The 20,524-nt window shown below is 48.7% G+C and overlaps 1 protein-coding gene across 3 annotated transcripts in view; it reads right to left on the reverse strand.

Annotated features, from left to right (window-relative positions):
- Positions 1–4,221: 4,221 nt before the first annotated feature.
- PAN2 (poly(A) specific ribonuclease subunit PAN2) overlaps positions 4,222–20,524 on the reverse strand; it is a 1,342,435-nt gene continuing 1,326,132 nt past the window's right edge. For all 3 annotated transcript variants that reach the window (XM_085600270.1, XM_085600271.1, XM_085600272.1), the window contains exons 25-26: positions 5,368–5,565; positions 4,222–4,421 (exon numbers count right to left, since the gene is read on the reverse strand). In XM_085600270.1, the coding sequence (XP_085456396.1) occupies positions 4,387–4,421; positions 5,368–5,565 (233 nt within the window). In that variant the 3' untranslated portion in view covers positions 4,222–4,386. The remainder of the gene's footprint in view (positions 4,422–5,367; positions 5,566–20,524) is intronic.

Genomic DNA, 20,524 nt, shown 5'->3' on the forward strand with positions numbered 1-20,524 from the left:
GGGCAGGTGTCACTCCGGGTCCTGGGAAGGGAGGGAAACTCTGAGTCGACCCAGCGGGCTGCACATGCGGAACGTGCACCATCCACATTCCTCGTCGCATCGGCCGACGGACGGGGAGAAGTCGAAGAGCGACTATGCTTCTGCGACTTCTTCCTGCGCTTCGACTTACCCGAGGAGTGCGAAAACTTGAAAGAGGACTGGTGGTGGTGGCTCCGTGACCGGTCCCTCGGCCTCCCACGCGACCGGGACCTCGAGCAGAGCGGACTGCTGGGCCTTGAGAAGCTGTCGGGACCACTCCCGCAAAGACTTCGGATTCATGGTCCGGCAGTGGAAACACGACTTAGAGTCAAGGTCGAGTTCCTGGCAGAACAGGCACACGCAGTGCAGATCCGTCACAGACATCAACCGGCGGCAGGAACGGCAAGCCTTGAAACTGGGCATCCATAGCGTGCACCAGGAGTCGAAGACTCAAAACTCACGTCAACAAAAGTCAGCAAAAAGTGACTGGAGGTACAGCTCTCTCCGGATCTGCACTGGCTGGAGCGAAAAAAGAAAGAACGGACGTCAGCGCACTAGGACGGCGTCTAACTAGCTACCGCGACGTCATCCCGGCGACCACGATGCCAACGACGAACGCGGAACCGACCAATGCCACCTTTCAACGCGCAGGGGTACTGCTGCTGAAAAACTTTTTCCGGATCCAGTCTGACGCCTGGGCGTAATTCTAAGGTAAGGAATCTATAACTAATTGTCTCTCATATATGCAGGCCATTTTGGCTTTGAGTCGTCTTCTCTTTCTCGATCCTGGCTGCTTGTGGTTGGCCGTCGAGATGTTCGTGCGTATGCTTTGACAAGGAATCTTTCGAAGAGAGTGTGTTCGTCGAACCGTGTCTTTCGGTTTTCGACCTCTCCTGTTTTGACAATGTGTCTTTTCCTCAACTGTACTTCGATGTCTTGGATTTTTCGGGGGTTCTTTACCTCTGCAGTATCTTTTCCGAAGGATCCAAGGGTACCTATCTCTTTGGTCAAGCTTGCGGTCTAGTGCTTCGATGCCAATGCCATCTTCACATTTTTAGAGTCTGATTTTCTTGACTCAGTTGAATTTCATGTCGCAGAGTCTCTTTCCTCTGATAAGGAAGTCTTCTTGCATTCTGGGTCAGCGTACATTAGGAGGTCGGCCTCCTCTTCCCGTTCTGGACCTTCGTTGACATTTTCCTCTTCATCGCTGGAGAGGCCCAAAGTTCAGAGATGGAGTGTGATGTTGGCTCTGCAATGTATGTTGCTGTCTTACTCTGAGTCTTGGGGGCGAACACTGCACAGGCGTTGCAATCTTCAATTCGATGGTCTACCGGCAGGATGAAGTGGCAGACCGGGTGCTGATCCTTTTTCGCAAACTTGTGATGGCAGTTCCTGCAAAACTGGAATCAATCAATGTTTAGCTTTTTAACTTACAGGAACTGGAGAGTCTTCTTGAAAGTTTGTTATCCGAAAAACCTCCTCTCAAAATGTACACTGTGAAAAAGAGGGCAAAAAGGCTGGAAGGACTCTTCCCTCTCTCCAAGTGCTGCTTATGTAGCTCAGGAAGGAAAGAGGTTGAAACAAATAGTAATGAAGATTGTGAGAGCAGTGCACCACAAGATTACCACACTTGACGCGTGGTAAATAATCAGCAAGTTGAATCCTCAAAAGGGAAGTTGAGCCCAGTCTCTTTTCACCTTATTTGCTTAAGTTTGAGTCAAGTAATATATGGCTGCTGGATTGGTATCAGTCTGCCAACAAAAACACTGACTAGAGCCTTTTGCTAGATCAGTTTGTAGAGAAGAGGGCAGTAGTAGAATGTAAACGCTGACCACTGAGGGTTCACAGCCTTTCTAGGAATAATTCAAGCATGTGAATCTAGGAACAGTCCACTGCTGCAGAAAATTACACTTATAACCAGCACACATATGCCAATATTTGGAAATAATCGCCCTCAGAACAGTCCAATATCATGCCATTCACTCAGCATCTCATAACTTTACACCTGCATCCAACACAGTACATACAGGCGAAATCACCTTGGCAAAAACATTTTTTATCAAGACACCACACACGATTTCACAACAGAATACAAAACAGCACAAATATGTACCAAAACTTAATTTGGCTCCTGATATCATCAGCCTCTACAAGCTGCCCACCACATATACACCCACAGGACATGGGCATATATACTACCTCAGAGATATATGGAATCAATATGGTAGTCGTCTGGTCTCACTCAAACTAACAACTCATTAGAAATTATTTGTTCACCAAAAATAGGCACATCCTCATTTATTATCTGTGCATTAAATCAGCTCCACTACGGATCTGACTTTGAATTTCCTATGCTTTGGTAGGAATGACAAGTAGTAGAGGGGAGTACCAACTGTTTCGCTGTCTTATTCTGCAACCTTCTATTTAGGGTTCTTTGCTGTCGTAAGAGTTCTTTGCTCATTACTTCCACTTTCTCATACAAGTCTCCCTAACAGACTCAGGATAGTCTGAGATTTAATCCTCCTAGATGTTTAATGAGGATAGAGTGTAAGCATCAGCTATTTTCTTTCTCAAATGAAAAACCAATCCTTTTTTATACCCTTTGTTCCTGGACTTCGTTTCCACACCCAATTCCAGCATTAGCTGTAATGGGACTTGCATTCTGTGGCTCCCTCCATTTCTTACAAACGTATACTTTTTATTTGGCACATAAAGCATTTAAAGTTAAGCAGCTGCTTCAATATGGGTCTGACACCAACAGCTTGTTTGCTGAATAGAGGGTAGGTTCCACAACAGTGCTCTTTAGGGATGATGCACAAATACACCAAATCCCACTCTGTGGAGATACTGTAGATGTCTCGCAATCTGGTATTTCAACTCCTCAGGAAACAATGTGCTTTTTCCTGTGTGCAGGAATCTCAAGGTTTCCTGTGTGTCAGCAATCTCAAGGTTCCCGCCAGAGAGTCTCCTTCACCCGATCAGGCAGCTTCACTTCCAGGCTGTGGCCGAGGTTTATCTAACTCACATTTGCAAAAAAAGTGGACAGCTAAAGGCTCTTCATCATATCCACCGGCTGGTTCCTGTAAATCTTCTACTTAGAAGAATAGTACTGCCATCCTCCCTGGATCAGCTGTCCCAAATTCACGCAGCTAAGATCACACAAAAAAAGAAGAGGCAACAGCAGCAGAGAAACTATCTTTAAGTCCATAGAGTCAAGGAAGTCCACATTTCTTTTATAGATTATTTCTTCTTCTTCCAATAACCAGCATAAAACTCAAGACAGTAAATGCATTTTGCTCATGTATCATGAGCTTCATAAGGACCTTTATAATGCCAATAGAATACAAAGGTCAGACACTCTCTTTGGATAGCCAATCGATTCATTGGTGTTGACACAGTAAGGGGCAGTGACAAGCTGCATATGTTGCTACATTTTTCCACCATATTTGGCATTCTGGGAGTCAAATGATAATTAGATACTGTTGTGAGTGTCCGTCCTTTGGATTCTATTGACATTATAAAAGCCCTGTTGAAAATTGTTCTACATGAGCAAAGCACGTTGGCTGCCTTGCCGAGTTCTATGCCACTTATTGGAACAAGAATACATAATTTATCTATAAAAGAAATTTGGACTTCCTTGGTTCTTTGGCCTTGAAGATTATCTTTTTGCCTTTCTGTTTTTGTATGATTTATTCAATTTGCCAGTGGAGACACACCTGACCTGGTCAGCACATATTCTGCCAACATCTGAGCCCCTTGTTAGCCCTATTTCCTCGCACACCTTTCAAATTGCACTGTGCAGCACTTTCTCCTGACTTTCAGGTAAATTGTTTCCATGTAGCTAATATGCAGCTCTATAGTTTGTGAATTTTTCCCTAGTTCTCTTTTTCAAACTCCTAAAGCCATCTCAGTGTTTTATAATTTTTCAGTCTTCCAGAAATTCTTATCTTTTGGAGATAATCATTTCCTCCCAAGTAGAGAAATGTTTGCCAGTGTGATCTGGACTAGGATCTTCTCAATGAGGGAAACTGCCACCCCCCTGTTGCTACTTCTCTGCCTTTTTTTCTGTGATTAAAGTGTATACTTCCATCTACTGTGTTGTACCAGTTATAGGCATACTTGCACACTGTCCAGACAATGGTCACCAGCACTACAATATAACCAAATTTCTCAGCTTTCAATAAAGAGCAACACTCGACATTGTTGAAAGAACAAAAACTCCTTTATTACTTTAGCAGATAGATTTATTGGCGTTCACAGAACGTCCATAGCATCCAAGTGTCCATTAAAAAAAAAAACGATAAAACAGAGGTCACTAGCCCCCTTTAAAAACATTACAAAATTCATAGCTGAAGTGGCTTCTTCATTTCAGAGCCCCAACACTGCAGAGTACAGAGGAGAGCCTGTGAAGATAAAGCGAGATTGAGTTTACAGAGACAAACACTTTTACATGTCAGAAAGGGGATGGCTTATAACCCCAATACAAAGACTGGGCATGAGCTATATCTTGGGGATTGATGTGTAATCAACTTTTATTGCAAGAAATCCATTTAGCAAGTGCCTATAAATTCAAGTGCAAGCTTATTAAGAACGCTTATCTAACTCTAAGCACAAGTCTATGGAAAAAGTTCCTACAGACTCGAATACAAGTTTATATATCCCAAAGCAAGAGTGCTATCAAGCGAGTGCCATTACCAAGTACAAAACCACCAAACAAGCTTCTACATCTCTATGCACAATTAGGAGCTCATATCTACAGGTACCTTAGTACAAAGATTATTAAAGAATCCAAGCACAAATCTACCTTCCAAAAGCCTATATCATATCTCGAAGTAGGAGTTTATCATACCAGTCGGTATGAACGTATGTCTCCAAGTATTTTTAATTTATAGTATGTTATTTTATTTATTTACCAAGGTACTCAATCAGACCACATGTGTACCCTACAAGCTTCAATATCTTATTCTACTAATCTATTTAACAAGCTCATCTCCAAGCATGTGTTCACCTAAGAAACACCTACATTTCGAAGCACAAGTTATCAACCACAATCCTGGATCTTCAGAGCAACATGCTCAAACACCTCAAAGCACAAGACTAAGCGTTGCACTTCTATAACTTCAAAGCAAAAGTCCACACACACAAATTTCTATATCTCCAAACATGTGTGCATCTACCATGATCATGTATCTTAGTGCATTATTGTATCTAACAAGCTCGTTATATCCTAAGTTAAACACACATTATATCTGTATTAAACACAGGTTTTGTACCCTCCCCCCCCCCCCCGGTCAATCATCTATAAGGCACCAGAGAAATCAACATGAAAGGACCAGCAGGCGCGCTTACTTTTTGGGCTGTTTTGATTCTCAGGTTCTGGAACCTTCCAGTCCATCTTGCGACCCTTCTCGTAGAGGCTCTTCAGCACCTTGCGAAAAGCGTCAGGATCCGAGCCATTCTTGCTCAGCTTCATATACCTCCTGTACAGCGACAGAGCTGTGCGGGCATCCTCAATACTGTCGTGAGTTTCTCCCTGGATCTTCAGCTCTGTGAAAATGAAAGAGGTGAAGGATGAGCAAAGAAAATGGAAAGCAAACTCAAATCTTCAGTTTAACAACATACAATATGCCAACACATTGGCAAATGTTTCACGTTTGGAACATCCTTCTACAAACATTCCACTACGCAATTTCAGTATGCATTTAATGGTGTGTTTAGCTACTGTTTTAACTATTGTTTTAAGTTTCAGTGATGAACAAGTTACTTACCTCCGGTAACACATTTTCTGGTGGCACCTCTACCTGCAGATGCCTCACCTCTTGAATCTACTAAGTGCCACACTGGATCCAGAGTTAAAATATCTCTCTGGCACAGACAGATGGCACCTCTGCTCTGAGACCCAAGACGGTAATGAAATCATATAGCAATAAAAGGGGTCATGCGGGGAGTACTGATGTCCAGCCCTGGTCTTTTTTTTCCACATCCACTGAGACAGAGATGAGGGTTGACAAGACTTACATCGCCATAGAAATTGCAAAGATATCACCCCAAAAGTCAGTGGAAAGCATTAAGGCATTGCAGTGTCTTGATAAGTTACGTGAGACATGTGAATGGGATATGAATCAGAGCCAATATTCCCCTCAAGTCTGCCAAAATATTCACCCTGGGAGAAGGACCTGTAGGTAGAATCTAACTAACCGCTGTTCTTAATGTCTGGATGGGGACTTGGAAGGCCTCCGTCTTCACAAAATGTTTCAATTTTCACAACAGCTCCAAAGGCATGAGGCAGAGGCTCAACAAGATCCACTGGTGAAACTACAGCACTGCATGCCAAGAATAGATGCTTACAGGGTAAGCAACAATCCATTTGATGCAAATGTGCTGTAGATACACATGCTCTGCATAGACTGTAAAGTAGTCCCTCTCCCTAGGCAGTGGTTAACTTGTGGGTGTTGCAGGGGGGCGTGGCCGAGCCAGCCAAGATGGCGGAATCTTCTCCCTGAGGGTACGGCCGGTGGCCCGTGCAAGCGCCACTAATACCTGCCCCATGCACCTGTCAGCCTCATAACGAACAGCACCAGGCCTGGAAGATGGCTCCGGTAGGCCCGGGGCCCCGGGGCAGGCTTCACTGGCACCGCTGGGGCACCAGGCGGAGGTTCCCCCGAGACCGCTGGACAAAATGGCGGACTCGCAGCATACTAGCACAGCCCTCTGAAGTAACGGAGGGAGCAGCCGCATCCTGGTGCAAGACTAGCGCCGGAGGGCGAAAACGCGGTAGCCGGTGGCTTCAGAGACAGATGAGGAGGCGCCCCGACTGACCTCCGAGGGAGTGGAAATCTCCGCACACCAGGGCGCTGGGGGACGGCCCCCCCCATGAGCAGCTGGCCGGGAGACATGGACTGTGGCGATTAGGAGTGTCGGCATAGGATCCCCCTCCCAGACAACACCTACCCGGAGAATTGGCGGAACCGGAGGTGGGACGAATTACAACCCGCCAGACCGGCGCTGCAGCCGCGTCAACCCTGGGCCCGGCGGGCCAGAACACGTGACTTGCACGGAGGGACGAGCTGCGAGTCACCGGACCGTTACCCGGCCGCTTCAACCCCGGACCGGGCGGGCCCGGGCACGTAATCAGAACACCTGGAATTACCAGGGACAGCCGGGATGCAGACCGGCACCTGTCCCTCGATGACACCATAGCGGACCGGGACGGAGGAACCACCACCGTCGGTAACTAACACGGGTGAGAGCGCAGTGATTGTTGGTCGGACCCTGCCCTCGTGACGGAAGAGAGCGACCCTACACCCTATCCGCCATGCGCCTCACGGTGAAGGAGGCAGTCTGAGTAGAGGAGCTGCAGCCAACCCCCCCTGCCCACGCATTCGAGGCGAGGAGGTCCCTGGACGGTGCCGAAGGGTGGGATCCCTCATCGTGGAGGCGCTCAGCGCTTAGACGTACGGTGTGCAGGGGGCAAAAACAGTGATCGGGGTACCGGCTGCCACCCTTTACGCCCCGGGGCGGGAGGGTGACAGCGTATGGCCCCCCCCCCCCCCGCCGGGGCATGCACTAATCTGACTGACCAGCAGCGAGGTTGAGAGCGACCCATCGTCGACGCCTGCGGGCTGGGCGCCCCGCCGCCAAGGATCCGGCTTGACGCAGCTTCATCTGCGAGACTGAGCTCCGCCTGGGCGGCTGTGACCTCGTAGGGGCCCCGGATCACCTCTCGGGCACGGACGTCGGGTCCTGGCGCAGGGGTGGGCCGCTGGGCTGTCGCCGTTTGCTCTCCCCATAGTTGGGTCTCGGGAGAGGTGGCGAGACGCATCGAGGGAGCCCGCGGTGGACGTCACACGAACGGTGGGGGAGAATTTCACGAAGGACCCCTAAGAGCGAGGAAGAGTGATCGCAGCCGCCCAGGGAGAGTTGGAGATCTCCGGGGGGACACGCTCGCCCCGCAGCAGCCCGTGGATCTGGGATTGGAGTTGGGGGTCGCTGGGCGCTGATCACCGCAAGAGAAGGGAAGAAACCCCCCCCCCCCCCCCCCCCGCCATGGGCCGGCAGCGCGCGGTGGGAGCGTCACACGCCCCGGAACAAAAGAAAGCAACGCCCTCCACACCTGTTGTGACCCGGTCAAGAGAGGAGCCCACCAGTGAAGACCCCATGTCCAGGAAACTGGACCAGGTCCTTGCGGCCATTGAACACTCAAGAGTGACGATGGAGAGCAAGTTCGGTGAACTGGCCACAGACCTCAATATTCTCCGTGACGACTAAAGAAAATTGGTGGATAAAGTCGCTAAGAGTGAACAAACGATCCAAACAATGGAACCGCAGATGCAACAACAGCACAATGTTATGAAAGACCTGCAATCACAGATAAAGGCATTGGAAACCAAGACGGACGATTTAGAAGGGTGCTCTCGAAGGAGCAATATCCAAGTTATGAATCTGCCGGAGGGGGCAGAGGGGACGGATCCGATCAAATACATCACCTCCTGGATAACAACATTCACGCCCGCAAAAGATTTAACCCCCTATTTCTCGGTAGAGAGGGCCCACAGGGTCCCGGCACGCAGACCACCACCGGGTCTGCCCCCTCGCCCATTCCTGTTGAAGCTCCTACATTATCAGGACAGAGACACCATTCTCCGTGCAGCCAGGCAGCATGGACGACTACAAGTAAAAGACAAACAGGTCATGCTGTTCCCGGACTACTCGCGTGCTGTCCAACAACAAAGGGCCACCTTCCTCGCAGTTAAGCGCGCCATGCGCCTAAAGAACATACAATATGCTCTCCTCTGCCAGACTCAAAATCATATACGATGGTATGACTCACTTTTTTACGGACCCAAGGGATGCGGAAACCTGGGTAGAGCAACGCATACGGCACCCTAGGGAAGGCACCAACCAACAAGCGTCTCGACCGCCCGGACGCTCGGGACGCCGATTCCGAAAGGTCACCCTCACACAGCTCAGTGCGCGGTCCTGCGCAGCCACTACCAGCTCACCAGACCTTGCGCAAATCATAACAGAATGCAGGAAATTATTACAGGCGGTGGCCACGTTGAGCCCCGCGGAGAGGGGGTCGGACATAGAGAGAGGCCCGCACTTGTTCAGTTCGGAAGACGAAGGCAGCGATACACCCATGTCTCGGGGGGGGGCTCGGTGACACCTCCAATAGTGACCCCCCAGACAGCAGACACACGGATATAATGGGACAACAATCATCTGAGATGCGAGGGGGAAACAACACGGCCCCGGCCCGAGGTGGATACAGGCGGAGTGGCACCCGGGCTCGACGGCACGGGGTCGGGACTCTCCAGGCAAGCTGCAACCATGGTAACAGTGAACAATATTCCAGCCGGACACGGATAACTAAGTACAGACATGGTGCTAGCAGGCACATTTTCGATAACAACAACAAACGGGCGGCCACAACGGCGAGAGCCGGGAAGAAATGAATCCACCACCCCCTCAGTAACGAACTAAAGTCTACATATGAAAACCAGTTTGGGCGTATCGCCTTGAGCGATAGGCCCCTTGAATTGGGACTGTTCCCCAGTGTTTCAGTTTACCCCCCCTTCCCTTTTGTTTATCCCCCAGGTATCCTCAAGTGGGCGAGGAGGCGGAAATGGACAATGCAGATTAATGGTAAATGGTGAGTGGCGGGTGGTAGGGTGGGAACGACGGGTTAAAGAGGCGATGTACATCACGAATACACTGACCAAACTCACACTACATGTCCTACAGAACCCCTAACACAGACATAAAATTTATCACGTTAATGTCAGGGGAATGCACACAGCCCGCAAGCGGTACTCTATCTACGCATACATTAAGAGACAGCAAGCCCAAGTAGCCGTCCTACAAGAGACACACCTGACAGCAGGGGAGGTGGACCGTCTGCACAAAAAATTGGCGGGGTGCTTTCTGCGCCACGACGTATTCCGCATTCGCCAGAGGTGCACTTATATGGATTAGGCCGGGGGTACCTTTCAAAGAGCAAACACGACTAATAGACAAAGAAGGGCGGTATGCACTGCTGACGGGGCTGTTAGAGGGTCAACCGCTACTCCTAGGAAGTATATACGCCCCCAATGTAGAGCAAGAGCAATACTGGGATAGACTCACGAGCGTATTGGCGCACCATACGTCGACCACGTGGCTCCTAGGGGGAAACTACAATTGCACACTAGATATACACCTAGACAGATCGCATCCCCCACAGATACATTCACCAGCATACAAAGAAGCTGAGCGCTTCCGAAGATGGGTAGATGATAGATGGGCACTGATGGACGCCTGGAGGGCTCGGAACCCAACCACTAGACTGTACTCCTTTCACTCCATTCCACACGATTTGAGAGTCAGGCTCGACAGGTTTCTGTGCTCCGCGGTACTTCTGCCCAAAGTATAGCAAGCGGACTATTTGGGCAGGATAGTGTCGGATCACGATGCGCACACAGTGACCCTTAGATGGCAACAGCCCCATCCCCCAGTCCCAACGTGGAAGCTACCCCAAGAATGCCTCACTGACCCGGCATTCCGCCGAATTTATGGGGATTATATTCAGGAACCCTTTCTACGGAACGATGGCACGGCATCCTCCAGATCAATAGAATGGGACGCGTTGAAAGTCAGCGCCAGGGGACACTGCATCCAACAGGTGGTGGGGGTGAGGAGAGTTCTGGAAAGTGCCTTGCAAAATGCAGAGACTAAATTGGAGGAACTGTCGAAAAGCATGAACCAAGGGAGAGCCACACTAGCGCAACTGTCTGCAGCAAAATCCTCCCACGCTGAAAAGATGCGAGACCTGCGCAAATACAACTTTCGCGCCTATCCGGCTAAAACACACCGGGAGGGCAATAGGACGGGGTCACTCCTGGCTTGGTTAGTCAAACAGGACACAACGCCACACCTCATCACAGAACTTATAGACACAGACGGACAGCCCAAACACCCCTAAATTGACATATTGCGCATATTTCATTAATACTACGCGGAAATATACCGGGCTCCACAGACTGAGATGCCACGAGAGCTAGCCCGATTTCTAGGCCCATCGCCCATGCCCGAAATCTCCCCCGCAGACAGGAAGGAATTGGATGGGAAGGTCACACCCGCAGGCGTAACACATGCGGTCAGGTCTTTAGCGCGCAAGAAGGCGCCATGAATGGACGGCTTTCCACTCTGTTATTATAGCACGTTTGTGACCCAGATGGCGCCTCGGTTGGCTTCCATGTACGAGGAGGCATTAGCCAGAGAGATGCTCCCGGAATCGCTACGGACATCGATCCTGGTGACATTCCTGAAGCCGCACAGAGATCCCACACTCCCATAATCCTACAGGCCGATAACGCTCTTAAATGCAGACTGCAAAATTCTAGGGAAAATCTTAGCCGATCGCTACAGTCAAATCCTCCCGGCTTTAGTGCACCCTGACCAGTGTGGGTTTGTTCCCCGACGCAATACCTCACATAACTTAAGTAGACTGTTTCATATTCAAGACAGAGCAAAAGACCGATTCCAACGAGCAGCGTGCCTGATCCTGGATCTAGAGAAAGCGTTCGATACCCTACTGTGGCCCTATCTGTTCGCGGTCCTCCGGAGTATAAATGTCGGCCCCACGCTCATGGCGTATACTCAGCTCCTCTATAGAGACCTCACCTCTAGGGTACGTGTCGGCAAATTTATATCAGCCCCATTCCCGGTGGCACGAGGGACCAGGCAGGGGTGCCCCCATTCCCCTCTCCTTTTCGCTCTAGCGATGGAACCCCTGGCCATAAGATTGCGACGGGAGGGGGAGGCATGGGGGATTCCCATAGCAGATACAATCCATTGCGTGTCGGTATACGCAGATGATCTCCTGATCTATGTTCGTGACATTTCGGACGATCTCACCCCAATCTGGACAACGTTACAGGAGTTTGGAGAGGCCTCGGCACTTGAAGTAAATTGGGGGAAATAGACGATCTTTCCTCTTAGCGCCCATCTGGCGCCCCTGGAGATCACGGTGGGCACCCAGACACTGACGTGGAATGCGACGGCCCCCAGATATCTGGGAGTGCGGCTGTACCACTCCCCCGGGGACCTCTATGAGGGCAACCATCGCAAAGCGCTAGAGAGCTTACGAACGGCGGTGGGCTTCTGGAAGACGTTACCATTGGGCGTGTAGCCATAGCAAAAATGATTATGGTTCCGAGAATGCTCTATTACTTCGCAAATCTCCCGATAATCCCACCACGTTCCTTTTTTCAGGAACTAGACGCGCTGCTGGCAGCTCTGATTTGGGGCGGCAGTCGTCATAGAATAGCACTGCGCACGTTGTATCTGCCCACGACGGGCGGAGGCCTGGGAGCTCCATCCTTCGAATCATATTTCCTCGCGGCACAACTCCAATGGCTGTCCCACTGGACAGCAGAGAGGCACGTGGGAGAAACAATAACCGAAGACGGCAGAATACCCCTCCCCGCTATCAGACGAATGCTACTGCCAGGCACTAAACCGGCGCGCACACACCCGCTACAGGTTTCTGTAGCCCGCAAGTGTATGATGCGGGTGCACCGTATGTCGAAGGGACGACCATAATACTCTTCGCTGCTCCCCCTGGTGGGATTCCCACGGAGGAGTGAATACTACACCGCGGGAGCCCTTCGGGTATGGACCGATCACGACGTAACAGAGATGGAGGCGCTGTTTCATGAAGGGCAACTGAAGACCTATGCCCAGATGGTCGAGTGGCACAGACAACTCTTAGACAGTGGTCGCCAACACTGGAACCTTCGGGATGGGGAGCCCCCGACACTCCCAGTGTTACACACAATACTGCGAATGGGTGCGGGTAGACACATAATCACGTGGTATTACAAAGCGATCCGGGAACTGACGGATGTCTCCCTGGACAGACTCCGACGAGCATTGGATGACAACGTGTGTAGGAGAGTGGCATCGACTGCATAGTTGCCCCCAACTTTTTGCTGATGTTTTGATTGTTTTATAACTCTAGCCAGGCTGTGGCCCTGCTATCCAGGACCCCAGCCTATCGGCTTCCTCTGTTAAACGATGTGAGTACCCTAGGTACAACCCAATTGGATGCTGAGGATGCCCTGACAGTCCCTTGTAGATGGTACCCTAGGTACCCAGGGCATGGGTCCCTCAGTAGGCCTACCAGGGCTGCAGCACTTATTGTGCCACCCTGGGACAGCCATACAAACTGACACCACCAGACCACTACTGTAGTCTGGGTAAGGTGGTGCTAGCACCCCTTACAGGGATATAGGTACCCTATATCCCACCCCATTACAACACATATACTCTCATTGGTCACCCCTATGGCAGGCCTTGGTAATCCTACAAGGCAGGGTGCTGAGGTATGTGTGAGGGGGGACCCCTACGTGAGTAGGGCCTCCATGCAACCTTCGTAAAATCATTGCTGGGTTGTTTGTAGTGTAGCCATACCATATACTCTTAACCGCATTATAAGTCTATTGCGATAACTTGAGAATGGCTATACAGAACCATATCGTGTTTGGTGTCAAACATGTAGGAATCATACCCCCAGTCCAGCCATGGGCATGAGGGTACGATTCCCCACTGCTAGAGGGGCGATATGGGAAAAGCGGCAGAATTTAGACACCAATTTAAAAGTGCACAAGCAGTACAAAATGGCTACTACCCGCCACCTACACGACCCTGGCTGGCTGTTGCTGGGGAAATTCCCAGCCTCGCCAGCTGGACAATAGGGCTCCTGTGGCAGGGAGGTGCTAGCATCTCCCCAGACAGGATAATGTGGATTGGAACAGGGTGGGTGCACCAAATGTCCTTTCAGAGTTGCACGTAGGCAGCTACAGCGCCTGCATTCTGCATACACCGCTTGGAACCGGTTAATGGGCATCCTGCCCTTCGCCCAGGCGGGAAACACACAAAGGGGAGAGGGTGTAGCCACCCTTTCCCGCCTCACCACTCATTGGTGGACACTACTCTGGACACTCCCCTAATCTTGGGGATAAAGGTGAATAACGTGGCCCCAGAGCCTCAGATTACTCTTGAACTTTACAGTCTTGACCTTCGACTTGCTGCTGCCCAGCTGACGGAAGAAATCTCCCTTGGGGTAAAGGAGTTACCCCCCTGCTTGGCAGGCACCTGAAACAGTGCAAGTGACCCGGTTGGAACCTTGCTGCTCCTACGGACTTCGACGACTTCCAGCACCCTTGAGGTGGGTTTCCTAAGCATCCCAGAGGCCAGTGAGCGTGCTCAGCGAACCTGAGTACCGTGGACCGCGTGGGTGCCGAGATTCCCAATACCCCAGGACACCGGCCACCTCTTGCGTAGCACACGCCCCTGACCAGTGGGGAAGTTGTGCTATGGCCCATTATTGAGCCAACCACCAAGCAGCATTTGTGCCAAAGACCAGCGCCCTAGCCCCCTCCGATGGCCCGTGGGCTCCCTTTTACGCACTCCATTTTGCTGCCTTCCGCAGTCCCTTGTCTCTCGACTTGTGGGCCCTAGCGGAGGACAATCTCGATAACTAAGAGTTCCCCTGGTTGCTCCAGGCCTGCTCTACAGTCTCTCCAAAGGAGACCTCTCACAGACCTCGTGGGTCTGCACCAGTAGCTGATTTGTTCATCTTGCGTGGGTTGCGGTTGCCAAGGCTTAGTGGATCCATTCCGGACACTAACACCGCAGCAACCCTCATCCGACGTGGGACAGTCGCCCTCCAGAAGCTGGCCTTCCTTGAAGCCTCCCGGAGCCCGTAGCTGCAGATCCAAGCTACACCTCTTTCCACTTGAAGCACCCGACATTGAAGGGCTGTTTGCTTTGAGCTCCCTGGTCACTGTGCCGTGACCCAGACTCTGTCCCCTCTGCTTTCAGGTTCTTCTCTACAACTTCAATCTTCACGGCATCATCGACGCTTTTGGCTAGCAGCACTTTTGAACATTTTCCCATTGAAAATCAGCCCGCGACCCGACATCGAAAACGACCTATGCACCCGGCTTCCCTGGGGCAGGTAACAGTGGTACCTCGGTACTCTCGTGTTAGTGGGCTCCTCAAAAGCTTAAGTCTAAAGTTTTAACTTTGTACTCCTGCTAGAAGTGACTTTAATCTGTGTAAATCAAACCGCGACATTCTCCATAGGCTTTAATAGAGATCTCGATAGCAGCTATTTCCACTGCACGCGCCTCCCGTGGGTCCCCTTCCTCATAACCTGGGGTGGATTCTTAAGGGGTCAGCGATCCTAAATGCCCTAGGCATTGTCTGTAGAATTGTTGTGGTTCTTATACCACTTTTTTGATATGGTTTGGTCCCCCCTTGGGGCCCTGTGATTCCTGTGCTATTTATTGTGTTTATAATTGCTTGTTTGAATTGTAACTTTGCCACTAGCCTCATAAAGAGACTGTGGGATTCTGTCTAGAATAAATACATATATTTTATATATATACCTGTGTGGGCTACTTTTTCATTTGGTTAGTCAAGAGGTTATCTATGGTAAAACAATAAGCTTAACACTCCTTCAAGACTTAGCCTGAAGGCTGCTCTCCACAGCTACCACTAGGATAGCTTTCTTTAAAGGTTCTCTTAAACCTATCATCAATAAGAGTCGAATTGGACTGGTGCAAGGTGTCCCCTATAACTAGGAGACAGCATATGCCAGGCCAACTTCTCACAACGTGGGTCGGGCATTCCACGATACGGAGTGGCGCCAAGCTTTGGAATATCCCAAAAAGGTATCCAGAAACGCGCAATTCAAAAACATACAGTTCAATATCCTACACCGGGCGTATCTCACACCGGATAAGCTACACCGGTTTTACCCCGATACACAATTCACGTGTCCCCACTGCCAAGCACCAGAAGCGGACTTTAAGCACATGTTTTGGGTTTGCCCCTCAATACAGCTATATTGGGACAGGGTACATCATACACTCCGAACAACGGTCAATCTCCCGAACATTTCCACATGGGAAGCATGCGCCCTGGGGATCTTCCGGAAAAAGAAATCTGCAAAATTACAATGGAGATTTGCACTCTTCGCCATCCTCTTAGCAAAGAGGAATATAGCCATGCATTGGAGGGCCCCTACTGGGCCTTCGGAGGCAGCTTGGGCGGGGGCACTACTAAAGTGGGGGGCAGCGGAGGAAGAGACCCTAAGAGAGGAAGAGGTAAAGGGCACACGTAAACATCCAATATCTATGGAATGGGCGCAGCTCTTAATCCACTTTAAACAGGAGCGGACAGCAGGGGAAACACCGGAAGTAACGCAGCCCCCACCCCGCACCCCCTCCCTATCTCCCACTATGCAGGACCCAACAATAGCGGTACAATAGGCAGGCAGGAGGGCTGACTGGAAGAGATGGGCGGTGCCCCCGGGTCTATCGCCCACCCCTACGCAGACTCATTTCCCCCCACGATTGCCCCAGGACGCCCCTGTCGGACATGTAGCCAGTCAACACACCACCCGCCACAGCCGATCTTCCTTGCTCACCGTATGTGCCCCCTCCCCTCCCCCGGTTTTTTCTTCCCACGGTTCACAGATGAATCCCCATCGGCAGTCCTGAAGCCGATTTACTCACCAAACGGAATGGATGATCAGACACATTATAGGGGAAGCCATATACAGATAGAAGAGGAGAGGACATGCTAACCCTCGCTACTATGTGACACAACGGTTCAGTCGCAGCAGAACACATTACAGTCCACTGGAGCAAAACAGTAGTAGATCTATGATCTAAGCTATGTCAATGTGTTCTGGGGACTAGACAATCAATGTAATTGCCCTTTGTAAACAGGGACGATACTTAAAAGTGACACAAAAGGTGGTTCATCTGTGAAATATCTGATGTATCTCATGGAATACTGTAATGCAAAACCCTAATAAAAAATGTAAACAAAAAAACTTGTGGGTGTTGCAGCTATTTGAAAAATAGTTCTTAGAAAGGCTTGGCAAACATTGGCTTGTTGATGTGCAAAGACATCCACACAATGTTTTGTGCGTGTGTGTGGAGTAGACCATGTTGCTTCTTTGCAAATATCAGCAAAAGGAATGTTTCCTAAAAAAAGCCATAGAAGCTCCAACTTTCCTAGTGGAGTGAGCTTTAGCTTGAACAGGTAAAAGCCTTTTAGCTTTAGCATATCAAATTTGGATGCACTTGACTATTTTATTTATAAAGTTTTAAATAGCGCGAACATGACCCATGAGGGTATCAGAGCGCTTTACAATACACAGTTATTCAACATTAGATGATTGGGGCAATATACATACATTCGATATTCGCCATTCAATACAAAAGAGGTAGACATTGGTGTAAGGCTAGCATAGGTCACTAGTAGTCAAAGAATTAAAGTCTTATGATTTGAATTTGATCATAAGATGCATTTTTACTTCTTTTTTGAAGGAGGTAAAGGAAGAGATTCTGCGTACATCTGGAGGTAGGGAGTTCTAAATCTTCAGTGCGATCCCTGAGAATGCTCTGCAACCAGTTCTCTTTTTATCGAAGGATTGTGGTTTCAGTAGTAGTGAACTCGCACTTCGCGATTGTCTGCATCCTCCCGACCGCTCTAGCTTTTGAGCTAAGTAACTGGGGGTATTGCTATGCAGGGCTTTATGGGTCATGCAGGCGATCTTTAGTTGTATTCTTGCCTCGTAGGGTAGCCAGTTCAGAACTTTCAAGGTCAGAGAAATGTGTTTATTTCTTTCAGTTCCTGAGACCAGTCTGGCCACAGCATTAAGAGATGCCCTCAGCGGGTCCAGCTTGTATTTGGGAAGACTGCATAGAGTGGTGCTTCCATAGTCCAATCTTGGTAACACTAGGGCTTGTACCGCCATTTTTAAGTTGGTCTGTGGGAGGAAGGGTTTAAGTTTCCTTAGGATACTCATCTGATGATTAGCTCCCTTGGTGTCATTATTGATTTGCGCCTGCATATTCAAGTGTTTGTCTAGGGTGACTCCCAAGGATTTTGCGGAGTCAATGATGTGGGGAGCTCAGTCAAAGGAAGTGAGATGCCTCAGCCATGAGTCTATCTTGGGTTCGTGATTGGGGGGCCGAGATGAGAAGGAATTCTGTTTTTTTGGTGTTAAGCATGAGGAGGTTACCAGTGAGCCAAAGAGTATTATGTAGAATAGCATTGAGGGAGATGAAGTAATCTGGAGAGATTTTCATACCCAGTTGTGTGTCATCCGTATACAGGTGATATAGAATGTTCACAGAGTCCAGTGCATTATCCATCTTTAAATTCCAGATTTAGAAATTGCCTTTATGTGAGGAGGTGTGAAGGCAATAAATAACTGCTTAGTTTTTTCTGAATATTTTGGTCCTGTCAATAAAATACATTAGAGCTCTATTAACATCTGATGTAAAGCTCTTTCCGCAACTGAATCTGGTTGCAGAAAGAAAACGGGTAATTCTATTGATTGATTAATATGAACGTTCGAACCCACTTTTGGAAGGAATTTAGGGTTTTCTCTAAGTACTACCTTGTCCCTATGAAGTTGGAAAAGAGGTTCCTGAAGGGTTAGTGCCTGATTTTCACTGATTCTAAGTGAAGTAATAGCAATTAAAAAGGTAAGATTCCAGGATAAATATTGCAATTGACCAGAGTGGAGTGGTTCAAATGGAGGCCCCATAAGTCTTGTTAGTATGATGTTTAGGTTCCATGCGCGTGCAGGTGGAAGTCTAGGAGGAAGGATTTCTATAATTCATCAATAAACACTTTGATAAGTATTTTAAATAATGACAAGTGTTGTCTATTTTGCAACTAGGCTGCAATAGCTGCCAGGTGTAATCTTACTGAAGTATAGGCCAACCCTGTGGTTTGCAAATGCAATAAGTAGGTAATTATTGTCTGTACTTTTGCATTGAGGAGACTGAGGTTTTGTTTTCGGCAGTATGTAACAAATATTTTCCATTTAGCCGCATAACATTTCCTGTGGTAGGTTTGCGAGCTTCTTTATGTATTCCATACATTGCTGTGGTAAGTACCCAATTCTAAGACTTCAGGAGCCACATTGAACAGTTCATTTCCTCGGGATTGTGGTGTCTGAGTGTTCCTTTGTTCTGTGTAAGAAGGTCTGGGTTGAGGTGAAGCTTATCGTGTGGGACTAGGGAGAGCTCCAATAGTGTTGAAAACCATGGTTGACGAGACCATGTTGGTGCTGTAAGGATCATCGTAAGAAATATTTGTCAAGAGTTTCCTGACCAGTAATAGAAGTAGTGGGAGAAGAGTAAAAGCATACACAAATATCCCTGATCTGTTCATCCATAGAGTGTTGCCCTTGGACTGTTGGTGTGGGTACCTGCTTGCAAAGTTTGGGCATTTTGTACTTTCTGGGGTTGTAAACAGATCTATTTGTGGAAACACTCAGTTTTGAAAGTATGGTAGGAGGACCGTGGGGTGGAGTTTCCATTCGTGGACTTGTTGCTGGGTCCTGCTTAGAAAGTTTGCAACTTGATTGTTTGCCCCTGGGACATTTCTGGCTGGAGATGAATGTTGTGATGTATTGCTATGCTCCATATTTTTAGCACTAGCCGAGCTAATTTGAGAGCGTCTAACCCTCCCATAGTTTTCCTATTGTCTGTTTGAATTAGGACAACTGTGTGTTGTAGGTGAGGTAGGAAGGCTTTCACTACTAGGTGAACAGCTTGCAACTCTAGGTGATTGATATGGAGATCCCTGCGTTTGGAGTCCCATACCCCTTGAATAGTGACATTTTGTAGATGAGCACCCCAACCAATTAGGGCAGCATCTGCTGTGAGAAATATTTGTGTACCTGAGTTTTGAAACGTCATCCACTTGGATACATTCTGTTGATTCCACCATTGCAGAAAGTGATGTGTGCAGCAGTCTATCAACGCTAGATCATGAAGTTGAACCAATGACTGTGTCCAATGATGGGAGGGACATCCCTGGATAGTTCTCATGTGTAGTCTAGCATGTGGGACTAATGAAATGCAAGATGCCATTATGCCTAGAAGTTGTAGAAATGTTTTGGCTGGGATTTGAGTTCCAGTTTGAAACTGTTGAATCAATGTCACTATGCGGTTGATTTTGTCTGTATTTGGGTATGCCAGCACTGATGTTATGTTGTGCATGGCTCCTAGATATTGTTGTATGGTAGCTGGTTGTAGATTATGAACTCTAATTGATGTAGCAAGTTTAGGGTTTGTGGAGTATTTTGTTTGCAAAGTCTGAGGCTGTTTGCTTTTATTAACCAGTCGTGTAAATATGGAAAGACATGGATGGTTTGTCTGCGGAGATGTGCTACTACTAACGCTAGACTTTTTGTGAACACCTGTGGTGGGGTGGTAATTCCAAAGGGAAAAACATTGAATTGAATGTGGTTTCCTTGGAATTGAAACCTTAGATATTTTCTGTGCGCGGAATGAATAGGTATATGGAAGTAGGCATCCTTTAAGTCTAAGGCAGCCATAAAAACTACTTTCTGTAGTAAAGGAATGAGTGACCATCTGGAAGTGTTCTGATATGATGTAATGATTCTGAGGTCGAGAATGGGTCA

This window comes from Triturus cristatus, chromosome 4_2 (genome assembly GCF_964204655.1).
Source record: "Triturus cristatus chromosome 4_2, aTriCri1.1, whole genome shotgun sequence".
NCBI classification, from domain to species: domain Eukaryota; kingdom Metazoa; phylum Chordata; class Amphibia; order Caudata; family Salamandridae; genus Triturus; species Triturus cristatus.